At 36.3% G+C, this 26,532-nt stretch overlaps 2 protein-coding genes across 2 annotated transcripts; both read left to right on the top strand.

Annotated features, from left to right (window-relative positions):
• Nucleotides 1–18,054: 18,054 nt before the first annotated feature.
• LOC149030611 (uncharacterized) lies at nucleotides 18,055–21,230 on the top strand. Its single transcript, XM_089178664.1, has 5 exons — nucleotides 18,055–18,099; nucleotides 18,197–18,779; nucleotides 18,855–19,590; nucleotides 20,109–21,030; nucleotides 21,087–21,230. Exons 1-5 carry the CDS (start codon nucleotides 18,055–18,057, stop codon nucleotides 21,228–21,230), a joined length of 2,430 nt encoding a protein of 809 aa, XP_089034790.1.
• A 142-nt stretch (nucleotides 21,231–21,372) lies between these two features.
• LOC107073510 (uncharacterized) lies at nucleotides 21,373–22,590 on the top strand. The gene has a single exon (XM_089178663.1). It carries the CDS (start codon nucleotides 21,373–21,375, stop codon nucleotides 22,588–22,590), a length of 1,218 nt encoding a protein of 405 aa, XP_089034789.1.
• Nucleotides 22,591–26,532: the final 3,942 nt, after the last annotated feature.

Raw genomic sequence — 26,532 nt, 5'->3', positions numbered from 1 at the left:
ATATTTACTCCATAAATAAGTTCCATATGGCAACAAGAGTGATGGCGCATCCCCAAGATCAAGAGATTCAGTGCTAACGAAAGTAATATCTTTCATTCCAGTTCTATCAGGATTCTGATATGGAACAATTTCTATTTGTTTTTGCAATGCAATTTCGTTGGCCGTGGGCATTTTTTTAATTTATTTGAACCACCCTGATATGATATATTTTCCTTTGGACAGTATAGCAATCCCGCCTAAACAATGAAATGTTTCTTGTCCGTCCAAAGTACCTACGTTATGATCCGTGTTATCGAATACGAATTGCACAAACGTATCATCATCGACAATCATTTCGGGTAGATCTTTGATTGTAGAGGCTTCAAACAATTGTAAATTATAATAAGTAGCACAAATCCCTAATTTTGAAAGTAAATCAATTATTATTTTTGAGCCTGTCTTTCTGTGCACATAGGTTGCAATTGCCAGTTGCAAATTAGAAATAAAAGACTTAGGTCGAATCATGCTGATGATACTATGAGCGATAGTATCTAATTTTACTGGATTATGATCTTCTTCTTCACACTTATCACTATATACGAGTTTACTTAAAAAATTTTGTAAAAGCGGCGGAATACTTGTTGACACATAATCAAGGAATTTTGTGGGTGGAGAATACGATTGATTTTCTAAATTCATTTCTAGAATTTCGGTCCGAATCATCTCTGCAGCAATGTTAATAATAATAAATTTCTGTTGTTCATTGACAAGATTATTATCACAAAACCAATCACTACATATCTTAGGGATTTCAAATTGCTTGGAATATACTTTTGTTTCTCTTCCACGGTGTCGATCAATGATATATCATCTCCATACTACTCCTTCAATCTTTTAAAAAACATTTCGTTCGTCATGTAATCATCTCCCATTTTTTCTCGTAATTCATTCATGCCAAAGCGATAAGTGTGTGAAGTTTCAATGAAATTTGTTACATTATTGAATGCTTATTCTAATCGCTGTTTTGTAACAGATATCTTAGGTGCTGTTTGAACTGACGAAACAAATCGACCATAGCATATTTTGTGATAAGAGGCTTCACTCTTGACGAGACAATTAATGCTCATTAATCTTTGAATCATTTCTCTCCCACAATCATCATACCGCTTTTCAGCAATTTCTAGCAGTTTGTATCTCAGGTAAGCGTTTTGAACCTGGATTACTTTTTTATGCTTTGAATCTAGAGGCTTGTTACAAAAAAAGCATTTATTTTTGAAGTCGAACTCACTATTAGTCGGCAATCGTAATACCGAACATTCAGAAGATGATGGTACCGGAGATTCCACCATTTCTTCTTCATTTAGCTTTCTTTTTTTCACTGGTGTTTGAGGAAGTCTGGCAGAATATCGCTCTCTACAAGTATTGTGGACTTGCACACATTCTTTTCCTTCCCAATATTTCCATAAAGTGTCTTCTCTTTTCTTAGTCTTCTTAATAAACGTGCTTAATTGGGTTTTTCCAATAACACATACTTCGGAGTCGCCGATGGGGTTCCCACATAGAGTACAAACGTCGTCAACATTCATGATGAACCGAAATAATATTCAATCAATTAAACAATCACCTTAATCACCTTTATGATTCACTTGACACTATTAAATAAATACTGTTCGTTTTATGTAAAAAATTAACTTATTTTTAGAATTTAACACAACACAATTGGAATAAACTGTCAGCGTGATAGCAATACACGTGTGTTTCGCGTTTGGTCGCACTAGCTGCTTTGAACGAATAATGCTTGAGCACATGACGAAAACACAATGTTTTTGGATTTTTATTATACTAATAACACGCAAATTGACGATAAAAAACAATCAGTGTCAATATTGCAGGCTATTAGATTATTATGTAGTTTTTTCTATATTTTATTTCTTGTTTAAAAAAGCTATCTTAGACGATAAGATTAATATTTTGTTCTGCATTTATTTTATTTCCTGTTTGAATACGCTATCGATCTTAGTGAAAGAAAACTCCACTCGAAAATTGGAGAAAAACGATATTATGTTATGCAAATCGATTTACTTAAAATTTTGTAATATTTTCAGTATTGTTTTGTGGAGAGAGGGGGGCTCCGCCCACCAAACCCCTGCCGGGACTCTGCCCCTGGATCCCGCCGGGGCTTTTCCCCTGAACCCCAATTATGTACCAAATATGTCCTCACATTCGTAATAAAAAATAGAATGTGCAACTAGTTACACAATATGCTATTTTCATATATCTCGAAAAGTAAAGGAAGTTAAAATGTCTTAGTATGAGACCTTTTTTGTAGCAAATTCAAAGGGCAGAGTATTGGCGGGGGTGAAGAATGGCCGACAATAAACAAGAGGCGACTGCAGAACTGAAAAAAATGATCGAAATGACCAAAGCATTTATGAATCAACTTGATATCCTTGAGAGTAATGGTCCCACAGCCAAGCTGTGGATTCAGTATTTCAAATGTGTACTTACTGCATTACGTATTGTTGAGGCTGAAAGGTTAGGTGATTGGAAGCTACATCTTCTATCTGTGAGAGATGTTCTACCTTTATTTCATGCTGCAGGTCATTATGCCTATGCAAAAACAGCACAGATCTATTTACAAGACATGGCAAATCTAGAATTGATAATGGATCCTGTGGAATTCGAAGAATTTACGAAGGGTGGATTCACTATCCGTAGATCTGACAAAGCGTGGGCAGGCGTTTCCAGAGATATGGTTATTGAACAGACTCACAACAGATTTTTTGGAACGGATCTTAAACATGGAAGAGGAGTAACGCCTAGTGTTGTTACGCGATACTTGCTTGCAATGCCCGCTGCATTCCTAATAATGGAGAAACTTGAAAACTACTGTCATATTGAAACATCGAACAGTGAACAACACGTTGATCTTGCGGAGAGCAGAATCTCACGTGATAAAGAAGATATTCAGAAACCTTTATTCTGGCTCAACGCTCACGACCCCTTCTATCCTCGTAGTTCGGTAGTGTCTCTCTCAACAGATGTATTTGGTGGGTCTGAAATTAATTGCCATGTGGCAATTGAAAAAGGACAACAAGCAATGGCCAAGATGATTGGTAAAAATGCTGAGGATATTTCTCTTTCACGATTATACAGAGTAAAGAATTTATCAAATGCTGACACAAAAGTTCATCTGAACGATGGTAAGCCGTATGTCAATATTGATAGCCATTTACTCTTTCAAAGAATCTCAGTAGGTATCGGCAATAATACTGAAGCTCTGAAGAAAGCAATGAAGTATGAGCTTGCTCAATCTCCATTGAGTCTGTTTGATGAGAAAGGTTGGATGAGAAAAAACCGAAAATCTGATTTATATACGCTATTTCAAGCCACTATTCAATCTCAATTCATTCTGGACAATTGTACATTTGTTGTTGATGGGTGTTGGTTATTACGACAAGTAGTGTGGTCTCGTGGAAAAACTTACAACGAAATTTTCGGTCTCTTCTTGTCCTAAATCATCAAATTTTTCCGAGAAGATGCCGTTGTGATATTTGATGGATACCGCGATGACATCATTGGAGTCAAATCTTACGAAAGATTACGTCGTAAAGAACAATTCATGGCAGCTGATGTGGAAATTGCCTTAGACAAATTAATGATCACTACACAAGCTAAATTTCTGGCAAATATTGCGAACAAATTTAAATTTGTACAATTATTGTCAGCATATTTAATTGCAAATCGTGTTCAAACAGTAATAGCTAATGAAGATGCCGATAGCATGATTGTGAACAAGGGAATTGATTTCCAGAATCGCAGAAGTTCAACAGATCCACCAGTTGTAGTGGTAGGAAACGATGTCGATTTATTCTTGTTGCTTATTAGCCTTACTCCCGAGGACAACACAATGTATTTTTATAAAATCACATCAACTGGTAAAAAAAAATAAAATACAATATTCGACAGGATACTATAAAGAATTCAAACCTTTTATATTGTTTGCTCATGCGTTTGCCGGTTGTGATTTATAATGTGATTTATAATAAAGGGAAAAAAACGATTATCGAGTTACTACAAAATAATGAAAAATTACGCGATTCAATTTCAATATTCTACAAAAAGGATAGTAATGTAGACGAACTTTACGTTGTTGCTGAAAGAATTATGGGCAATTTGTACGCTAAAAACGAGTGGAATGAGTTACCTATAGATGAACTCAGATACCGACTATTCAGCGCTTCATTAGCGAAGGCTAAAAAAGAAATATTTGCTTTATTGCCTCCTTCTCGATCAGCATTAACAGAACACGTCAAAAGAGTGTACTTTCAGATTCAACAGAGGTTAGGAGTTTCCCTGGATGCTGAACAATGGGGCTGGAAACGAAACAAGCAATTCATGATTCCGATCAAGTCTGAACTGGAACCTGCTCCAAAAGATTTACTAAAATTAGTAAGTTTAATAACGAAATTATTATAAATGGCTAAAAGTGTTAAAATATCATTCTACATATTAGTTTTTAAAGTAAATATGCACTCATAATTAACGTTCTAAAATTCTTTCAGATATTATGCAAATGTACCAAAACTAAATGTGAAAATAATCTATGTTCATGCAGAAAAGCCGGTGTTCACTGTACTTACATGTGTGCAAATTGTGTGGATGAAGGCACTTGTATTAATAAACCTATCATTACCGAAACAATTAAGGAAATTAATGATGCTAATGTACATTTGGAATCCGAACCTGAAGAAGCTAATTACATTCCAGACGATGACGGAGAAGAAGTAGGCTTTAATGACTATTACGAAGAAAAGATATAGATTTCCACTATTATTAACTTAATAAATATCTCGGAGGTAATTGTACAGTTACTTATTTAATTATTAAAAATAAAAATAAAAATGTAAAAAAAATGTATTTTTTAAATGTATTTTCATCTTAGTCTATATTTAACTCAGCCCTCTTTCAGTTACAAGCTTCTAACTTTAAACAGTCATCAAAAAAGTCTCAGTGATGAAACTTAATAAAAGTATCAGGTAAGAGAGTAATCATATATTTTTTTATATATCTCGAAAAGTAAGGGAGATATAATATTTTAGTACTGGACCTTTTTTGTAGCAAATAAAATTGTCTACAAAACATAATTAACAAAAAATCGCTTTATCTCGCTTACTTTTTGGGATATTTTCAAAAATCTATCATGCTGTCACAGATGCGCGCGAGACTCTCGAGCTATAGAGAATATAGAAGAAAAAGAGAATATATTTAAAGGTAAGAAACAGCACTGATTTTGAAAATTTTTTTTCACACGTCCGTCATTTTGTTTTTATTTGAAAAAAATATACATATTGTTGGTATCATGTCTATTATTAAGCCTAAAGAATAATAAGTATTTTTAGTTTTTTTGTTTCAGACGTCTACAAAGGCTCTGTGCTTCCGCAAATTAAATTAGGGGACTCTAATTTGACGTTAAAAAAAAAGGGACAAATAGAAGAACTTTCTTTCCCATCGATTTATTTAGGCTATTTCCGAACATTCAGAGACTGAATAAATGCAACACTATTCACAATAGCGACTAGTGAATTACGGAGATCAGACCGGCGTGGAATTACTCCGTATCATTTATTATACGTTGCTAGGAAAATAATGAGAATAACAGTTCTTGACTCACTTACTATTGCATTCAAGCATGTGGGAAAAAATACTAATATTACACGGCAGCAGATTGAATCAGACGAGTATATTAATAATTGCATCGAAAGTAATTTAGCTTTTCTACGATCAAAACCTAATTCAGTTTGGTATTGGAACGAACGAAAAACAGATCTTTTTGCGATGATTCGACAATTGGGAAGACCTACTATGTTTCTTACTTTAAGTGCAAATAAAACCGGATGGAATAATTTACTACAATTACTGCTAAGAATAGCGTACATAAGAGACGTTATGTCTTCTCACTCTGCCTCCCCTACTCCTTACCCCTACTTATCCTACGGGCCGCACAGTCCCTTAGTATAGGGCGCTGGTACGCCCTCTCTTTATTCTGTATCCGGTCTAGCTCTAGGCTTGTTCAACAGTTCATTCTTTTCCACCGTTTTTTATAATAAATCTTACCTTTTCATATTAACTCTGCGTTGTCTTTTTTATCAGCCATACCTTAACAGGTTATGAGCCCCAGACACGCTTACACTGCGCAAGTGAACGAGAGTTAATTAGTTTAATAGTGAATTTTATAAGATAGAAATCTAACCTAGTTATCGCCGTTTCGCACGTGTGTGTACTTACACCAGTGTTCCATTGAGTAAGCAAAGGAAGTAAACTCCTGCTAAAATCTCAGCTTCAACTACATTAGAAGCAGCCAAAAAAACAGAGGGGAAAAAAAATATACCGACAGAAATCCACATATCTGTACAGCTTTGGCACGAGGAGATAAAAATACGCAAAGAACAATGGAAGGTGGCAAGAACAATGAAAACGCGAACATGGTTGAGACAAAAGAGCAGGGTAGTCAAGGGCTACTAGCTAGTCTAGGTGAAAGTAAGTACATATTCGATAACTGTTTTTGATCGAAAGTTTGTTTGAAAAAAAAATAAATAATAGTAAAATATATATATAAAAAAAGGTAGTAGAAAAGGTGTGCAAAACTCTAAGCTATCGTAAATCTTTATTCTTTCTTCTCTCTCTTAAAACCGTGTTACAATTCGTTGAAAAAAAAAAAAAAATTATACAAAACAAAAAGGGTTTCCGGTCAAAATGTTAAATTAAAAAAAAAAAGGGGGGGAAAATCAATTTAAAATAAGGTGAATCTTGTGGCAGTAAATTTTTAATGCCATTTACAGTCTAAAAAAAAAATATTGAAAGTTGCGTCATATAAATAATTCTAGAACAATGAACAGGCATTATAGATACGAATGCTTAGACGTGTTCGAACTTGAAGACGCTGTTTGTTTACACACGAAGGAGAGTAAGAGAGGAAGAAAGAAAGGAAAGATAAAGGACAGAGTAGGGCACATATACGTTTCAAACAAACATCAAAATTATATCACACGACACAAGAGAGAGAGCATAGCGCGTTTATTTATTAAAAAAAAAAAAAAAATAGTAAAAGCAGGCACATTTTAGATGTGTAGCTGTTTAAATACAAAATAATGATAATAATAAAAGTTGGAATCGATTCATAAACTTGTTTGAAACTTGGTTTAAACAAAACTAAAAGGTGCACCAAATTAAGGGGACCTTCTACTCTGCGATTTTAAAAAAATTTTTTTTTTTTTTACATTTTCCGAATGTATATATACGTAGAAATATTGTATTAAAATTTCAAAAAGATCCGATGTCTCTAACTACATTTTTTTGCTGCCAGAACGTAACTACCTCGGACCGCTTTCCTGAGCGTTCGGCGCGCACGGACGACTCTTATCTTGTTCAATCCCTTTCTCTTTCATTGTTTATTCAAGCAGTTTTTTTTATTGTAATCTGTATAATCCTTCGTATTGTCAGGTATATTTTTCGGGGGATCAGACATAGAGAAATATATAACTGTCTAAAGATGATGATATATAGATTATTAAATTATGATGATGTTAATGGGCTAATAATTTGAATAATACGTGGCCCATTGTTGGGCCCATTAATCGGCCAATGATCAACTACCATTAATGGGCCGATAATAAATGCCGGTAATGGGCCGATAATAAATGCCGGTAATGGGCCGATAATAAATGCCGGTAATGGGCCGATAATAAATGCCGGTAATGGGCCGATAATAACTGCCATTAATGGGCCGATAATAAATGCCGGTAATGGGCCGATAATAAATGCCGGTAATGGGCCGATAATAAATGCCGGTAATGGGCCGATAATAAATGCCGGTAATGGGCCGATAATAAATGCCGGTAATGGGCCGATAATAAATGCCGGTAATGGGCCGATAATAAATGCCGGTAATGGGCCGATAATAAATGCCGGTAATGGGCCGATAATAAATGCCGGTAATGGGCCGATAATAAATGCCGGTAATGGGCCGATAATAACTGCCATTAATGGGCCGATAATTAACTGCGATATAAAGCTTTAATAACTGCGTAAGGAACATGGCACCTAAACACCTGTTTAACGGCAAAAAAGTTGTTGAAATTGCGTGCAAAGTTTCAGCATGTATCTTTAACGAAGGATTTCAAACAGTGATGAAGATAATGGAAACGATGGGCATGAAACTTGGGCCAGGAGCGATCGACTTTGGTAAAAGACGCGACGACCGACGTATCGAATCTGCAAACCGTCGAAGCTCTGAGTGCTCAAAAGATGCCAGATCAAAGTGGAAGAAGGCAAGACTGGAAGAAATTGAAGAATATGAACAAGAAGAAGGTCTATTGTACGGTTCAGGCATCGCAGATTAAGTTTAGGTAAAAATTTTTAACGATTTTGAGTAGAAAAAAAACTTTAAACGCGTTTATCTCGAAACTATGTTTTGAAATACTAGCTCCATCGTATCTCACGAACCAGTAAACAGATTCTTATAAAATCTAATCCACATATTCTACACATGAGCTGTAACAAAGTGACGGAGAGTTTTTTCTTATATTTTAATTTTTATTATTTATTTTTAGTCAAAAACAATAAAAAAAAAGGTCAAATTTACGTTTTTTTTGTAATTTGTCCACCATTTTTTTATTTATTGATAAAATTTTTATATAAAACTGTCACTTTGTAGCTGAAGTCATACAGAATATAAAACCATTTTACTTTTATGTTTCAGGTAAGCCATTCTCAAGTTCTGATGGAGCTACCAAAGCACTAAAGTTTTAAGGTGTTTTTTTATACTACTGTTTTTGCAATAAAAAATTAATTAAAATGAAAAAATAAAAATTCATTCATATAGTTTAAGACTCAATTTAACAAACCCAACAACTTTTAGATCGATATCTTTTATAATTTTCTTGGAAAAAATTCGCGAAAATAGCCTTTTTTTTAGGTGCTCAGAGTAGAAGGTCCCCTTAATTGAATACATATTTTTTTAGTGAAATTGGGACAATTAGTTGATTTGTTGAGAGCCTTGCTCCAGGAAGTTGGTAGTCAAAGCCAAGTTGCACGGCTCACTGCAAAAGAACATGGTTTCTTGCTTGAAGATGACAGCGAAAACTGCTGGTCAGTATCTACTGACAGCATAGTCTATGACATCTACTGAACACTGAAGATCAAAGTTTGATTCTGTCAGTATTATCAGACGCACAAGGTAATACGGTCAGAGTGAATGTTGGTCGAAGCCAGCATGACTCAAGCAGGTCGTTACAAAATGACTCGTCATTAGAGGTGTCTGATAAAGAATTAAGAGGTTCGCAAGCAACAAATGTAATAATGGATGCCTCAAAGACAAATAGTCCAGTTGCATCAAGTAAGTTCTACGTTGTAAATGTGTTGTACTAAAATTTAAAAAAAAACCCTTGTCCTTTTGGAATGGGATTTTACTGATGGGTGAGAAAAGTAATTATGTGTAACGCTTCCTCATGCGTTTTAAGGCATGATGTATACTTAGTCTCACGGATCAGGTAAAATCGTTATTTGAAAGCCATGGTATAATATATTAGGGTGTAAATCAAACAGAATGTTTGATATAGGAAGTATTATTGAGATATCTAATTTTTGCGCATTATTTAGTTTCCCAACAGAAGGACAGAGGAGGTAGTACAGCGAAGGCGTTGGTAAGTGCGGTTGTGCTCCTGCACAAAACCCCGAGAGTAGTACCTCAAATGCAGTTGACAATATAGAGGTCAATGCTATGAGGAATCTGATTGAGATACAAAGGGAAACCATTGCAGCTCTTCGAGAGAAAATTGAGAGGCCAGAAAAGGTATTCAAAGAGCTCACTTAAAAACATAAGAAGGAATACGATGCTCTCAATAATCAAGTAGAAGGTTTGAAAATTCGGTTGGCCGAAAGTCAGAAAAGGGCTGAAGAATTTGAACAAAAGTATTTACGGTCTCAGGAGCAAATAGCCGAAATAAAGCAAACTCAGAATAAGAGCACTGTTGTTACGGTTGAAGAGCCTGCTTCGGAGTTATACGATGCAGTCTCGACAGCTCAACAGTTTTCTGTTGGAAGTAGTAGTACAGCTACTCAAAATAATGTTCATGATAGGGTTTCTGGTGTTCCGGTGAGTATTGTTCATACTCACGGAAAACCAATGAAAATAAACGAAGTTAACCTTGGTACAGCGATTAGAAATGAGATTTTGAAAGTACTTAATAGTGGAGCAATAGATAATTTAACTTTGCAAAGGTCCGGTCCGAATTCAGGTTCAGAATCGAGTAATTTTTTGAGTAATGAATCACACTCTGGTGAAGCAATAAATTCTAGTAATCAAAACACTGCTCAGACTGGATGTCATGACAATAATAGTCGGAATTCAGCCCAGGTGATTAGTCTTCAAATGTTCAATCCTGATCATAGCATACCCCGTGTATACAAACTCTGCCAGAAAACCAAATTTGATGACTTTCTTGATGATCTTAGATCGGAATTAAGAGCAAATGATATATTGTATGTTATCGACAGCAGCATTAAGCCTTTCCTAGATAAAAATGATAATGTAAAACAGTTAGATATTTTTAAAGTAAAGGATACAATAAAAAACAGGGTCGATAAATTTTATTTTGATCAAGTGAGAAACATTGAAAGTCCGCTTGAGATCCTTGCTAAATTAAAAGACTTAAAGGCTCTTGAAAACACCGTATTGACGTGTTCTATTCGTAAAAGGCTGTATAACATACAATATAATCCAAGCAAAGAAAGAGTTAAAGATTTTTGCAATAGATTTGAGGAAATTGTACGAACATTTGACGACCTTCCAGGAACTGAAAAAATATCAGAACAAGAGAAAAGAGATGCATTTTACAACGCGGTTTACAAGTCAGTACCAAATGTGCAAGGTGTAGACTTCCCTCAAAAAGAGCTACCAGGGAAGTGGTTTAACATATGCTCAATTGAAGGACTTTCTCACTAAGGAGGAGACAGAAAGGCTGTCATCCAAAGAACATTTAACAACCACTGCGTTGTGGACTGAGTCACAACAAAGAAAATTTAACACTAAACATACCATAACGGGTCAAATGACCCATTTTGAACTTTTGCATTGAAAATGCACGTATAGTTTTATTGCGTTTGCACATTTGACTTCATGACTTTTTCTAAGTAATTAATGTAAAGTTATAAAAATTTTTTTGTTTTGTTTTGTTTATTCTGAGTAATCCTTGTTGTATACCGATATCTACCACAACGGGTCATTTGACCCGGAGAGAATTTTTTTGTTTTATGAGATTATCGAGTCATATTTGTAGTCAGTAAGTTGCACATTCTTCCAAAGACTGTTGCGTAAAGTAGTTCAACGAAAATAGCTCAGAATAATTTCAAGAAAATATCAAATTTTAGATTGAAAATAGCTTTTTAGTGTAAGAAAAAGTGGCAAAAATTGAAAGTCTTGGTAAGTACCTAGCTTATATTTTATTTTGATAGCTATAGTAATACAGGTCATTTTTTACCCAGAAAAATGTCGAAGCAAACAAGACAGTACAAGTTCTTAGAGGATATAAATAATATTGGCGAAGAGTTTTCAGAAATTAGTGAAGATGAATTTTCTGAAAATGAAGATATATTGGTTGCAAATAAAAATGAGTTTGATTCTACAGATACTGACGATGAAGAGGAAAATATTGTGAATGTATGTAGTGGCCGAAAAAGAATAAGATTACTCTCAAGTTCGGAAGAAAGTGAAGTAGAAATAAATGAACAAAATGTTGCGAATGATGGATCTGTTTGGCAACAAATGCAAGTAGGTGGCACACCTGGAAGAGCACCACTTCATAACATTTTCAGGCAAGAAGTAGGCCCAACAGTATATGCAAAACGTCATATAATGAAAGGTAAAGTTAGTACTGCATTTTCATTGATAATTGACCACCGGATTATGAACCATATAAGAACATGCACAATAGAAGAAGCAAAGAGAGTTTTAGGTTCCGATTAGAGTTTATCTAAAAAAAAAATTAGATGCATTTATTGCAATTTTATATGCTCGAGCTGCATATGGAGCAAATAATTTGAATATTTCCTTTTTGTGGAATAACATATGGGGGCCTAAATTTTTTTCTGAAACTATGAGCAGAAATAATTTTACCGAAATTCTTAGATCTATTCGTTTTGATAAAAAAGTCAGCGGAGCCAACGTTTGAAAACAGATAAATTCGCTATGGTATCTGCAATTTGGAATATTTTCATTGAGAACAGCCAAAACTGTTACAAACCGGGTGAAAATATTACTATAGACGAACAGCTATTTCCGACTAAAGTACGATGTAGATTTACGCAATACATGCCTAACAAGCCGGATAAATTTGGAATCAAATTTTGGTTAGCATCGGACGTCGATAGCAAATACGTCATAAATGCACTTCCATATCTTGGAAAAGATGAATATAGGCCCTCTTCAGTACCACTCTCTGAATATGTTGTACTCAAACTCATTGAGCCATTTACGGGTTGCGGAAGAACTGTGACCACAGACAACTTCTTCACAAGCAAATCCCTAGCAACACAACTAGCCAAAAAAACTACGTTAGTTTGAACTATTCGGTCAAATAAAAGAGAATTACCACTAATTGCGAAGCAAAAAAAAGATGATATGGAACGATTTTCATCGAAAATTTTTACAACAGATAATTGTACTACAAAATCTAAGTCTTGCAGATGGCCTCTCCAAGTTTTTTTCAATATCCTTGATTTAGCTGGCATAAATGCCTGGATTTTGTACAAGCAAACGACAGGAGAAAATATCTCGAGACAAGATTTTTTACTCAAGCTAGCAGAAGAACTTGGCACCGATTTTCGAGAAGCCCGTGAACAACCAAAACAAGAAACAAATACGAAAGGATCGTTGCCTAAGTCTACTACAGATGCTTATAAACGTATGAGATGTCAAATAGGATACTGTAAAAAAAATAAAACCAACAAAATTTGCTCTAAATGTAAAAAATATGTTTGCGGAAAATGTACAATGGACACACTTATATGTAAAAAATGCGATGAACTATGAATTAAAAATTTTTATTTTTTGCTTTTGTAATAGAAATGCTCAACATACTATTTTGTTTAATTAAAATAAATTTAATTTATATTTTTATTTCCTTCCTAACATCCATATTTCATACATTCAAGCATGAGACATAAAGTCGGGTCATTTGACCCGCTATGGTAGAAATAGGTATATATTAAGTCTTGGTATGATTAGTGTTAAGAGCTACTGCAAGAACTGCAAAAGACCAGTATTGGAAGAATATTTAGGCTAATGTAGTATTGAGAGTGCCGCGTGGCGTCGTGACGGTGCACTCGTGGACGCTACATTGTTCTTCCGTTGTTTTCTTTGTGTGCTGTGCGTCTCGAAGTGCGTGCGTTGTTAGTTATAGGACGTCAACCGAAATGTGTGGACGTAGCGTTTCTTATTCTTAGTTTTTTCTTTTGTTCTTTTATGTAATGCATATTATTATATCTGAAATATAGTTGTTCAGTATCTTAACCAAGAGTGTTGGAAATCATTAGATAGAATTTTCCAATAGGTTATGGGCCCAGCACGCTTCCACTGCGCTTAAAGTGTTATTTTCTGGGTTATGATACGTGCGCGTTACTTGTAAAGGAATATTCTGTAGTGTTCCGTAGTGTGTTTTCTCGGCTGTGTTTTATTGTAATATAGAACAAAATGGCAGATAGGGAGAAATATAGTCTTACAAAATTCGATGGGAAAAATTTTGCTTTATGGAAGTACAGTGTATCGTTCTTGCTTGAAGCAGAAGGTTTAACGAATTTTGTCAAAGGAACGGACGCAGAGCCAGAAAGTAAAACGTCAAAGGAATGGAAAGATTGGAAAACGCTTCGTGCTAAAACGTCGGTTATTCTCCTTAGCTCGGTGGAAACGTCCTTACATGGAAATTTGATAAACTGTGACACGCCGAAAGAAATTTGGGAAAAACTAAATACGCTGTACGGGGATACCAGTGAAGATCTGAAGCAGAGCAACTGGCAAGCATTCTACAAATTTCGAATTTCTGATGGTGAATCGGTAGCATCGAGTATTGAAAAATTTGAAAGCATTTGTAGGAAATTAGAAAATGCCGGAGATAAGCCTTCCGATAGCGCGGTTATGTCGAGACTCCTAGATAGTTTACCGTCGAAGTTTTCTACATTTAGAATGGCATAGGAGAGTACAACTGCAGGAGAGAGGAAGAAAGATAAATTAATCGCAAGAATAATCCGAGAAGATAAGCGTCTCACATCGGTCGAAGCAGAAGAATCGTCGTTAGCGTTAAAGGTGAGAAATATGAATTTGCAGCCCGGGAGGTCCAACGATAAGGCAGTTTCTAGTAATCAAGCTGGGAAAAAGAAAAGTAAAGCCAGAGTGGATGAAATGAAACAAAAATTTTCGTGTAATTATTGCCATGAAAAAGGACACTGGTATCGTGAATGTAAGAAAAGAATTGCTGATAAAGAAAATAAAAAGAAATCGGATAAGCCGTCTAATCTTGAAGAAACATATAATGTCGCGGCGTTTTCTTTGGAGGCAACAAATGAAAAACAATCGATGTGGATAGCTGACTCGGGGGCGTCGATGCATATGTCGCCACATAAAGAAATATTTCAAAAATTGAGACCGGCCGATAAGATAAGATATGTGAAAGTGGCAGGAGGCGAAACTTTATCCGTGGCGGGTATGGGGACAATAGATATCGTCGCGTGTGTGGACGGTAAAGAGGAGAGCCGCCAACTTTCAAATGTTCTTTTTGTTCCGGATTTGGAACAGAATTTGTTTTCAGTGAGAGCGATTACTGAAAGAGGGTTCTCATTTCATGTTATCGGAAAGCGGTGCGAAGTTCGAAATAGTAGCGGTGCTTTATCTTCAGTGGGAGAGCGCCATGGACAATTATTTAGAATGCTATTTAAAACGAAGAAGTCTATGGAATGTTAATTAATACAAGAAAGCTCGTTAAAATTATGGCACGAGCGATTAGGCCATATCAATGTGAACGCCATCAAGAAAACTGATGAAATGAAAGCTGTAAATGGTATGAAAATTAAAAATGGATCACAGTTTTTCTGTGAGGCTTGTACGCTGGGGAAACAGGCACGAAAACCTCATTTCTCAAGTAGGCGGGTCAAGGCAGATAAACCGGGCGAGATGATGCATTCGGATGTGTGTGGCCCAATAAATGTGGAGTCTGCAGGTGGTTCGCGGTATTTTCTACTGTTGAAGGATGATTGTACAGGTTTTCGAACAATTTTTTTCCTACGGAACAAATCGGAGGTTCTAAATAAATTTAAGGAATTTGAAGCTCTTGTCCACAGGCAGACAGGTAACAAGATAAAAATTCTACGTTCGGATAATGGGAGAGAATATATTTCGAAAGAATTTCGAGATTTTCTACAATCGAGGGGAATCATCCACGAAAAGTCTGCGCCGTACGTTCGTCAACAGAATGGACGATCCGAGAGGGAAATGCGAACTCTTGTAGAAAGTGCAAGGTCCATGTTAATTTCAAAAGGCTTACCAAAATATTTGTGGGCGGAAGCGGTAAAAACGGCAGCGTACATTCTTAACAGGACTGTTACAAAACAGTTGAATGAAATGACTGCATATGAAAAATGGACTGGACGAAAACCGGAAGTACAACATATGCGAATTTTCGGAAGCATCGCCTACAAGAACATTCCCAAGGAAAGTAGGAGGAAGTTGGATAGTAAAAGTCTTCGGTTGGTTTTGGTTGGCTACGAAGGCGATTCTACTAATTATAGACTATGGGACAAGAAATCACGGAAAATACATATAGCCTGTGATGTCACCTTTAATGAAGAAGCTGCAGAAAATTTTGATGAAGAGTCCTGTAAACGTTTTTCTGTAAACTTGGATTTTGGAAATTATAATGAATCACTTGAAGAGGACGAAGAAGATTTTGAGTCGGCTGAATCATCAGGTGAAGATAATGACGAAGCATCTCCAAGTGTAAGTAACCGTCAACAGGATGAAGTGCAACAAACCGGTAGACAATTGCGCGATAGAAGAACATTACATGTGCCAGACCGCTATAGTGAGTTTGGTTATGCCTCCATAGCGGATGTAGTGCCCCAAACGTATGAAAGTGCGGTGTCTAGTGTAGAAGCAGTGCAATGGAAATGTGCGATGAATGAAGAAATGAGTGCGCTTCGTAAAAATAAAACATGGACACTAGAAAGATTACCAGAAAATAAAAAGACTGTAGCTTGTAAGTGGGTTTTTACTAAGAAACTGGACTCGAACGGTAATGTGCAGCGTTATAAGGCTAGGCTTGTGGCAAAAGGCTTCACTCAACGAGAAGGAATTGATTTTTCTGAAACTTTCGCGCCGGTGGTTAGATATGAGTCTATTAGAATATTATTGGCGATCGCGGCGAGAGATGATTTGGAGTTAGCACAATTTGATATTAAAACTGCTTTCCTTCACGGTGAGTTGAAAGAGCTTATTTTCATGGAGCAGCCACAAGGTTTTGTCGATAAATGTCAACCACGAGCAGTTTGTAAATTAAATAAGAGTTTGTATGGGCTTAAGCAGTCACCACGGTGTTGGAATTCTAAATTTACAAATTTTCTAAAGAGTTTTGGTTTCCATCATTCTGAAAATGATAATTGTGTATTTTTAGGGAAAGTGAATGATGCAGACGTTATTTTAGCTTTATATGTAGATGACGGGTTAGTGTTGTCAAAATCAAAAGAAGCGGTTAAAATGGTTTTAGATAAATTAAAAGAAAATTTTGAAATCACTATTGGAAACGGAAAACAATTTATCGGTATGGAAATTGAGCGCGACCGCAAAAATCGTACTATTAAAATAAAGCAGGAACAGTACATCAAAAGAATGCTTGTAAGATTTCGAATGGAGGATGCAAAACCAGTTAGTACACCGTTTGAGCCTGGTTTGCATTTGTCATCACAAGAAAATGTAAAAATGTGTGATGTACCATATCGGGAAGCTATAGGTTCATTATTGTTTGCAGCAAGGGTCTGTAGGCCGGATATTGAATTTGCGGTGAATAAATTAAGTCAGTTTTTAACGAATTATGGGCGGGAACATTGGCAAGCTGCGAAAAGAATTTTCAGATATTTGAAAGGAACGCTAGATCATGGAATTGTGTACGGAACAAGTGGGAGTAATGGCATTCTAAACGGGTATACGGATGCGGATTATGCAGGATGTGTAACTACTCGTAAATCAACGACAGGTTTTTTATTTGTATTAAATAATGGGGCAGTTTCATGGTCTAGTCAGAGGCAGCGTGTGGTAGCATTGTCAACAACTGAAGCGGAGTATATTGCACTTGCGAAGGGTACCAGGAGGCTTTGTGGTTAAAGCAATTTTGTTTAGATATTGGTTTAAAATGTGAAGCGATACCTATGAATGTAGATAACCAATCAGCGATTAAACTAGCAAGTAATCCTGAGTATCATAAACGAACAAAACACATAGACGTTCGTTATCATTTTGTGCGAGAAGTCTTCGAACGAGGCGATATTATTGTAAATTATGTCGATACCACACGGCAGCTTGCAGATGTTTTTACGAAGCCCTTGAGTAAGCAACAATTTGAAAAATTACGACACGGGATCGGTGTATTAGTCTAAATAAGTGGGAGTATTGGAAGAATATTTAGGCTAATGTAGTATTGAGAGTGCCGCGTGGCGTCGTGACGGTGCACTCGTGGACGCTACATTGTTCTTCCGTTGTTTTCTTTGTGTGCTGTGCGTCTCGAAGTGCGTGCGTTGTTAGTTATAGGACGTCAACCGAAATGCGTGGACGTAGCGTTTCTTATTCTTAGTTTTTTCTTTTGTTCTTTTATGTAATGCATATTATTATATCTGAAATATAGTTGTTCAGTATCTTAACCAAGAGTGTTGGAAATCATTAGATAGAATTTTCCAATAAGATGCTTAAAACGGAATCATTTGATAAAAGATTGTAAAGTAAAAATTTCATGCGGATGGTGTGACAGACGTCACTCAATGCTCATGTGTCCGGGATTGCGCGATCAATTTACTAGCGTGACTGTGAGTAAAAATGATTCGTTGAATAAACAAGCGAATGAGCAAGCGAACGTAGAGCAAAATCTCAAATTTTAGTTGTATGCCGAATGTAATTTTACAGACTCTTCGCGTTGTTATATATTCGGATTCAAAAGAAAAAGTTGTGCGTGCGGTCATAGACCAGGGCTCTCATAGATCGTATATTCGTTCGGAAGTGGCAAAGTTTTTGAAATACGAGAGGCTTGGTAAGAGAGAGATATCTCATGCACTTTTCGGCGGTGTAAGTTCTCAATCCAAGGAACATAATGTTTATTTGATTCGAATGAAAAGTTTAGACGGAAAATATTCATGTAATTTCCAAGTAATGAATGAGGATACTATTTGTACTGATATACCGACGATCAAAAGAGCTCCCTGGATTGAGAAATTGAAGAAAAATAATATTAATCTCACAGATTTACAAAGAAATGTCGATGATTCGAGCGAGACAATCGATGTTTTAATAGGTGCGGACGTAGCTGGTAAGCTTTTTACAGGAAGAAAACTCGATGTAGATAAGAGTTTGTCGGCATTTGAAACAAGATTAGGTTGGGTTATCATGGGTAAAACACCTAAGGTAACCAAGGAGGATGATGTGATTAGTGAGTTGTCAATGTTCGTGAGTGAAGCAAACATTTCGGATCTCTGGAAATTGGATGTTATAGGTATACGAGATCCCATTGAGAAAAATAATCGGCTAATGAATGAACAAAAAGTAAAAGAAAATTTTTTAAGCACAGTCTCTATAACCGAAAACGGACGTTACACGGTTGATTTACCCTGGGTCGATGACCACGCGCCTCTTTCGCGTAATTTAGAAATGGTAAAAAGTAGATTAAGTAATACGGTGAGAAAATTAAATAAAGATGGGTATCTGGAAAAATATGATAGAGTATTCTCGGAGTGGCTCGAACAGGGTATAATTGAAGTTGTACCGGACAACGAGTTGAATGATCGAGCTCACTATTTACCTCATCGTCACGTCATAAAGTCTGGAAGTACTACTCCACTGCGGCCGGTGTTTGATGCTTCTGCGAGCGAGAAGGGTTTTCCTTCTCTAAATCAGTGTCTTGAAAAAGGGCCAAATCTTATAGAGTTAATTCCTGCAATTTTATTAAAATTTCGAGAAGACAATATAGCGGTAATTGTAGATATTCGCAAGGCCTTTCTTCAAATTGAAATTAATCCGAAAGATCGTGACTATTTAAGATTTTTATGGTTCGCGAAAGGAAAACTTATCGCCTTACGTCACCGACGCGTTGTTTTCGGTCTCACTAGTAGCCCATTTTTATTAGGTACAGTATTAGAGTATCACATTTCTCAGATAAAAGGGGTACCAAAATATATTACTGAAAAGTTATCGAAATCCTTTTATGTAGACAATTGCGTCACCAGTGTTAAATCACCAGCGGAGTTGGAGACCTTTATTGAACAAGCAACATCGATAATGAAAAAAGGCGGTTTCGAATTACGAGGGTGGGAGTATACCCATGATAACTCGGAGAGAGAAGAAACTCGGGTGCTCAGGATTTTGTTTAATAAAGCCCGCGATACGATATCGGTTAACACTGTGTTGATTGACGAGATTAGTCACGAGATAACAAAACGTAAGATTCTTTCGATTTCACCTAAGATATTTGATCCAATCGGGTTCACAGTACCGGTGATGATAATTCCGAGATTAATATTGTAGGGAAAACACTTATTATGTATCCAGCTAAGGATATCCGAATTCCCCGAGAAAACCGGTACCACACAGAAGATAAAGGAAAAACTCTTTAATGAACACAAAAACAAACGTTAACAAGAATAAACACACCAAAAGTAAAGGAACGCACTAAACTACTTCTCCGGAAACACTCTCGCTCAAATTATCTCGCAAATCGTTAATTTATTAATCGCCTTTTTATCGCACTCGATCACACCTTCGTACGCACGTATAGTTCTCTCTAAATCTCCCTCTTGTTCTCTTGTTCCCCATTTATATATTAAAGCCCCCTTGTTTTGGCTGCTAGGCGATACTCCCGTGGCAACATCTCGCCAGGCAACCAGTTTGTCTCAGTTTGCGCTGCCAGGGAACACTCACCCATGGCTACGACTCAAAACGCCACGAACTTGCCCCTGTTTATGCTACCAGGCAACGTACCCTTGAAGCTTCTTCACGCCGCACACGCACACACACATACAACAGACGCTCCTACTCCCACAATATTGAAAAGATTGTGTAAATCGGGATACGATTGGGATTCACCAGTAGATGAGAAATCACATAAGGAATTTTTTACGTGGTATAATCAGCTACATTACTTAAATAAAATAGAATTACCGAGAAGTTTCGGTGAAGGCGTTTTCTCTCTACATACCTTTTGTGATGCGAGCCAATCAGTGTACGCTGCGGTAACATTTTTACGTATAGAGAACGAGAACGAAGTAAAATTGCATTTTTTGGCGGCGAAGGCGCGAATCGCACCAAATAATTCGACTATACCGCGTCTTGAACTTTTAGCCGCTTGCATAGGCAGTCGACAAACTGAAGATGTTCTACAGGCCATTAGTTGTAAAGATATACCCGTTTTTTGTTGGTCCGATTCGACTACTGTGTTAACATGGATAAATCGTGATAGTCAATGGGGCGTATTTGTGTGGAATCGCGTACGCGAAATTAGACATTTGTCAAAATCGTGGACATGGCAATATGTACCCGGTCCTCAAAATCCAGCCGATCTACCGTCGCGCGGCTGTCAAGCAAAACAATTATACGATTCGCACTGGTGGGAGGGACCGGATTGGTTGTACGGGAATCGGGACACCTGGCCGTGTGCGAAAGGTGTCGTTGACGAAAGTGAGGTAAATAGCGAGCTCAAGAAGTCAGCTGAGCTCACGATGCTTAATGTGAAATGTGTAGATGTGAACTTGGTAAACAGGTTCTCCTCATATAGTAAATATCTAAGATTTTTATGTATTATGATTAGATTCAAGAATTTTTTGATAAAGAAAGATGTAAGAACCAAATATTTGACTTACAAAGAGATTCAAGAAACAGAAATAAAATTATTAAAATGTTTGCAACACGATATGTTCTTACCGAAAAACGATCCGAAATTGTCAGCGATTAAAGTGTTCAAGCATACTGATGGGTTACTACGATTAAAAACGAAGATAATACAGCGAAATGATAATTTCTCTTTTTTTGTGTCCAATATTATTAGATAGCAGACATAAGTTGTGGAACTGCTAGTTCGCGAAACGCATGAGAGTATGAATCATGCTGGTGTACAGACTGTGATGTGTCAATTGAGAGAAAAATATTGGATATTACGTATGAAAAAAACTGTGCGGGAGATAATCTCAAAATGCGTTATTTGCAAAAGACAGGGTGCTAAGCCAATGAGAGTAAATCCCGCCCCTCTGCCGCTGAATCGAGTCAAAGACGCCGCTGCGTTTCAAATAACGGGTGTAGATTTCGCAGGGCCATTATATTTACGCGGGCGACAGAAGGCCTGGATCTGTTTATTTACTTGCGCGGTCTATCGAGCCGTACATTTAGAACTCGTAACCGCTATGTCGACGGCGGCATTTCTAGATGCGTTAGATAAGTTTATTAGTCGCCGCGGTCGACCATCGGTCATTTATAGTGACAATGGCACGAATTTTCTTGGAGCTAATAACATGTTCGAAAGATTAAATTGGAATGCAATCGCTAAGTATAGCTCCGCAAAACAAATAAATTGGATCTTTAATCCACCGACTGCAGCATGGTGGGGAGGTTGGTGGGAGCGCCTAATAGGTATGGTAAAAGTCATTCTGCGAAAAATTCTGGGAAAAGCGTGCCTCACATACGAGCAAATGTATACTGTATTAGTTAACTGCGAGCGCACCATAAATTCGCGTCCTTTGACGTACGTGTCGGATTCGCCGGATGACTTAAGGCCTCTTACCCCGGCCATGTTTCTGCAAGATCTTAGAGAATCTGAATGTCCAGATGTAGATATTAGTAGAAGAATCAATTTTGATAAAGCTATTCGATATAAGCAAGAACTTATAAAACATTTACGGGAACGCTTTCGAAAAGAATATCTTAGTCAACTAGTTTTAAAAGGCGACGTAAAAGAATCTCGTATCTTGAGACCAGGTGATGTCGTCATGATAGGCGACGACAATCGAAAACGTATCGGGTGGCCTTTGGCTAGAATCGAAAGGCTGATAATGGGTCGTGACGGTACAGCGAGGGTCGCGATTCTGCGAACCAAAGAAGGGAGTTTAAAGAGACTGTTACAACGTATTTATCCGCTGGAAGTCGAGAGCAAAATAGATAGTATGAATGTAGAGGACGTAAGTGTGACAATGAATGAGGAAATTACTCCTACCAATGCCAGAGAAAAAGAGTGTAAACCTAAGACGGAATGCGATACGACAGACATAATAAAAACGCGAAGTGGACGTATCAGTAAGAAACCTTGTTTTTATAAAGCGTAATCTCTGCGTAATTTGTATTTTTATTTTACTCTGAAAATTAGTATAATAACGTGTATGTGGAGTTGATAACTCCAGGTGGGAGGATGTGAAGAACTCTCACCTGCATCGTATACGGACATGTGTCTAGGAAGATCTATTGTTAAAAAAGGAAATATTGGAAAGGGTTATTCGGTCATAAAACCTAAGGTATCAATAACATGTGAGGGTAATAAAATTCCACATGTTTCATCGGACCCGGCGAGCAATTGTAAATATTTGTTTAGGTTTTATGTTTCCGATAAAGATCTCCTTGTACACTGTTCCTTCTAACGAAAAACATATGTAGACCTTGGACTTTGCTTGGACCTTGCACCCTTGTGCTATTGGTCAATCGAACTAAGAATCTCCTACTCTTTCCAAAAGGGGTGTTACTTATTAGACTATAAATGCGTGGAAAGAAGGAGACTGTGGTGACTGTTATTAGAACTATTAGAGTTACTGTTACTAAGGATCGGGAGTCGAGTGTTCGTCATTATTCGTCTTATTCGTTCCACTCGTCTTATTCGTGTTATTAGAAGTTATTAGTCTTATTTGTTTTATTCGTCTTATTCGTGTTATTAGTATTATTCGTCTTATTTTATATTATTCGTATATTTGTAACATTTCTACATACTGTAATATTCGTATTGTGCTTACTTGTTAAAATAAAGCTGTTTTTTGTTGTTTACCTTCAATCATCACGAGTTGCTAAGGTGTTTTACACAATAGTCACCCGTAGTAGTGAAAGGGTTAAAACCTCGTATAACGGGTCTCGCCTTGTAAAGCTTCTCACCTTTTTCATCAACTTTGGTTTTGAACACCCACCTTGAATCTATAATATTAGGCGGTGTTCCATTCTTCCTAAATCCTGGTCTCTCTACTATTGTCCAGACTTTACGTAAACCCATAGCCTTTAATTCAGGTGCAACTGCTTTCATCCAGTGTTCTTTTTTTGGACCATTAATAGCCTCTTTATAGGTCTTTGGATCTTTGTTGATTTCAGCCAATTACGCGTGACATTTTTCATAAATTTTTAATCTTGTGCTTTCATCAACTTTACATTCTAAAGAATTATCAAAAGCATAAACAAAATTTGCTGATACATCATTCATAGGGAGAGGATCAACAATCGTCTCAGCATGTTCAGGTGCATTATCAGCTTGCTTTTAGGACGACCTCTTTTTCTTTTAATTCGCGGAGGCGCTCTATCCGAATCTAAGATCTCGGTGTTTCCTTCTACGTTTTCTTTATCAAATTCGACTAACCAGGTTTCTTTGTTTATAGCAACGTTTCCATCCTGCCAATTTTTAATACTATTTAAATGATATCTATCTCCGTAAACAATTCTTTCATTAAACCTAGCATCCCTACTCTCATAAAATTTACCATCTTCTGGCTTTATAAATAAATAACCCGTTCGAGTATAACCTATCAAAATTACTCTTCTACCAACGTACCTAAACTTCGGTCCCGTTTTTCGTTGGACTTTAATATAGGCAAAACATCCGAACCGTTTTATTTGATTGATATCATATCTATAATTAGGTGCAAATTTATATAACGGAGATTCCGTATTATTAGTAGCATGTGGTGTTCGATTATACGATTTTATTTTATATTAATTATAATAATATAAAAATTATATTTTTTTTATTATATTAATCCCACATATTTTCTGGTAATTTTTAATCATACATGTACGATCTAATCTTATTCATTATGGTTTGATTATAACGTTCTGCCACTCCGTTATGTGCGGGCGTATCAGGACTAGCGGGTTCGAGTTCTGCTCCTAATTTTTTCAAAACTTCTTTTGTATAACCTCCCATATATTCTAGTCCCTGGTTACATCGTAAACGACAGACCTTTTCATCTCGACCAAGTATATTTCTGGCAGATTTTACAAAAGCCTCAATGCAAGACCCCGCTTCACTTTTATTTTTGATTGGATAAGACATTGCTAAACGAGAATAATCATCAATTACTACGACTATAAATCTGTAACCTTTGGGATAAGAAGCTGGGTTTATCGGTCCCATAATATCACTATGTATTGTTTCCAACAATCTGGAAGCTCTCTGTCTAACAGTTTTAAATGGCAATCGTTTAATTTTGGCTATTTTACATACTTCACAACTATCCACGATTTCGTTAAATTCGGCAGATTTGATATCTTTCAAGTGAGGATATTGTTTTTGCAAACTTCTGAGATAATTACTCGATGCATGTCCAAGTCGTACGTGCTACAACAAGGCTTTCCCATACAAAGTTTGAAAACCAGCCCTCGAATGGGCCATTGCCGGGCAAAGGATGACAACTAACGGCCGATCATTGGCGTCTTCTAATGGCCCATAGACGGCTGAATATACAAATGATAACCCCGGCCCATTAATGGTAGTTGATCATCGGCCGATTAATGGGTCCAACAATGGGCCACGTATTATTCAAATTATTGGCCCATTAATAGTTTTTAATTACACGCCGATTATTCCAATAAATATTGGCCCGTTAACGGCACATGGACGGCAAATCATAACATAATAATAATAATGTAGGGAAATCAATCGTTCTGTATCCGGCTAAGGATATTTAATCTCTCCGTGTTGCCGACACTACTTGAGATATAAAAGATATTCTTTATTTGCAGAAGTTATTGTTTATTACAGTTACAATATAATTACGCTTCGCAACTTCGCACACTCACTCAGACCTCACACAGTCACTACTCACTCGCTATTCTTTCACTATTCACTCGCTAATCACGTTCGTATCGAATCGCTCGCTATCGTCGCTCGGTTCTCCCTACGCTCCTGCCGAAAAACCCGCTTCACGCGTGACCGTCCCCTCTCCTTATGAGGTTTCTCCCCCACCCTGCATCCCGAGGGACAAAACATTTTCGAATCGTTCTCGAATTTTTCCAACGTCCAGCTCGGTCCAATAAACAAATCACTGATATCGCTCGAGAACCTTCTAGCTCACACCGACTTACACACACAACTTCTTCGCTTACAATAAGCAGTCCAAACACCGTCTTTCTTTATTTCGATAGTTTTTCGTTGCCTGTCTACTTATCTGTGTTTACTCTTTGATATTCAACACTCTCCACAATAATAATAGGAATAATAATAATAATAATAAAATTTTTATAATATTTTATTATTATTAATAATTATGTTATTATTATATTTCTTTTATAAACTATATAGTTAATATATAAGTTTTTGAGTAATAATTGAATTACTTAATTAGAATAGTTATTTGATAATTGTATAAAAATCTAACTACCCGTCTGTATTCAAGTTTTTATTAGTCTAAATAATTCTTATTAAAGTGAATATTATGAATAAAGACTTCATTTTTACAAGTTGAAAATAATTTATTTATTTAGCTTACAGTTAAGTTTTAATTTTAAAAAATCTAAAATATAAAAATAGAAAAAAATTTGTGTCAAGAGAGATTTTTGTTTTCACCCATGCTCTCGGTCATTACATCCAGAAAGCCATTTCCCAACTTTTCCAGCAAAATTTTTACATTCATCCGAATCACCAAATTTTTCGGCAACTACATCTGTAATATAAGAAAAAAAAAATTATAAATTCAATTCTACATACTTAACTTGAGAATACTTTTGATAAACATTGATTATTTTTACAGTACCTCTCATGCATTTAAAAGTTTCAGTACTGCTGAAATTAAGTTTTCCAATTCCTTTTATAATTTTTCCCTTGCCTGAATAATGTGTTTCAACACTTTTAGTCATTAAAGCAGATGCCATTTTACCTATACATCCTCTAGCAGTAGTCTGTCCATAAATCAAAACACGAAGAAGAACCAACTAAAAAAAAGTATATATATTAATTTGTGTGAAATCAATATAATGTAAATCGTTATTAGATTAAATGTAAATTTTATCAATGCTTTTTT

The sequence above is a fragment of the Polistes dominula genome, unplaced genomic scaffold (assembly GCF_049000335.1).
Source record: "Polistes dominula isolate Pdom_NZ unplaced genomic scaffold, Pdom_raw_medaka contig_11, whole genome shotgun sequence".
Lineage (NCBI taxonomy): Eukaryota > Metazoa > Arthropoda > Insecta > Hymenoptera > Vespidae > Polistes > Polistes dominula.
Note: the sequence above shows the minus strand (reverse complement) of the source record. Positions and strands in the feature narration are given on the sequence as shown.

What these genes read in the sequence shown, in the direction of transcription:
- LOC149030611 (XM_089178664.1), top strand. Translation starts at nt 18,055, where the DNA reads ATGCTCATGTGTCCGGGATTGCGCGATCAATTTACTAGCGTGACT. An exon ending in ATCAATTTACTAGCGTGACT is followed by an intron (nt 18,100 to 18,196) that starts GTGAGTAAAAAT and finishes GTAATTTTACAG; the next exon opens with ACTCTTCGCGTTGTTATATA. An exon ending in CTGGAAATTGGATGTTATAG is followed by an intron (nt 18,780 to 18,854) that starts GTATACGAGATC and finishes TTTTAAGCACAG; the next exon opens with TCTCTATAACCGAAAACGGA.
- LOC107073510 (XM_089178663.1), top strand. Translation starts at nt 21,373, where the DNA reads ATGAATCATGCTGGTGTACAGACTGTGATGTGTCAATTGAGAGAAAAA.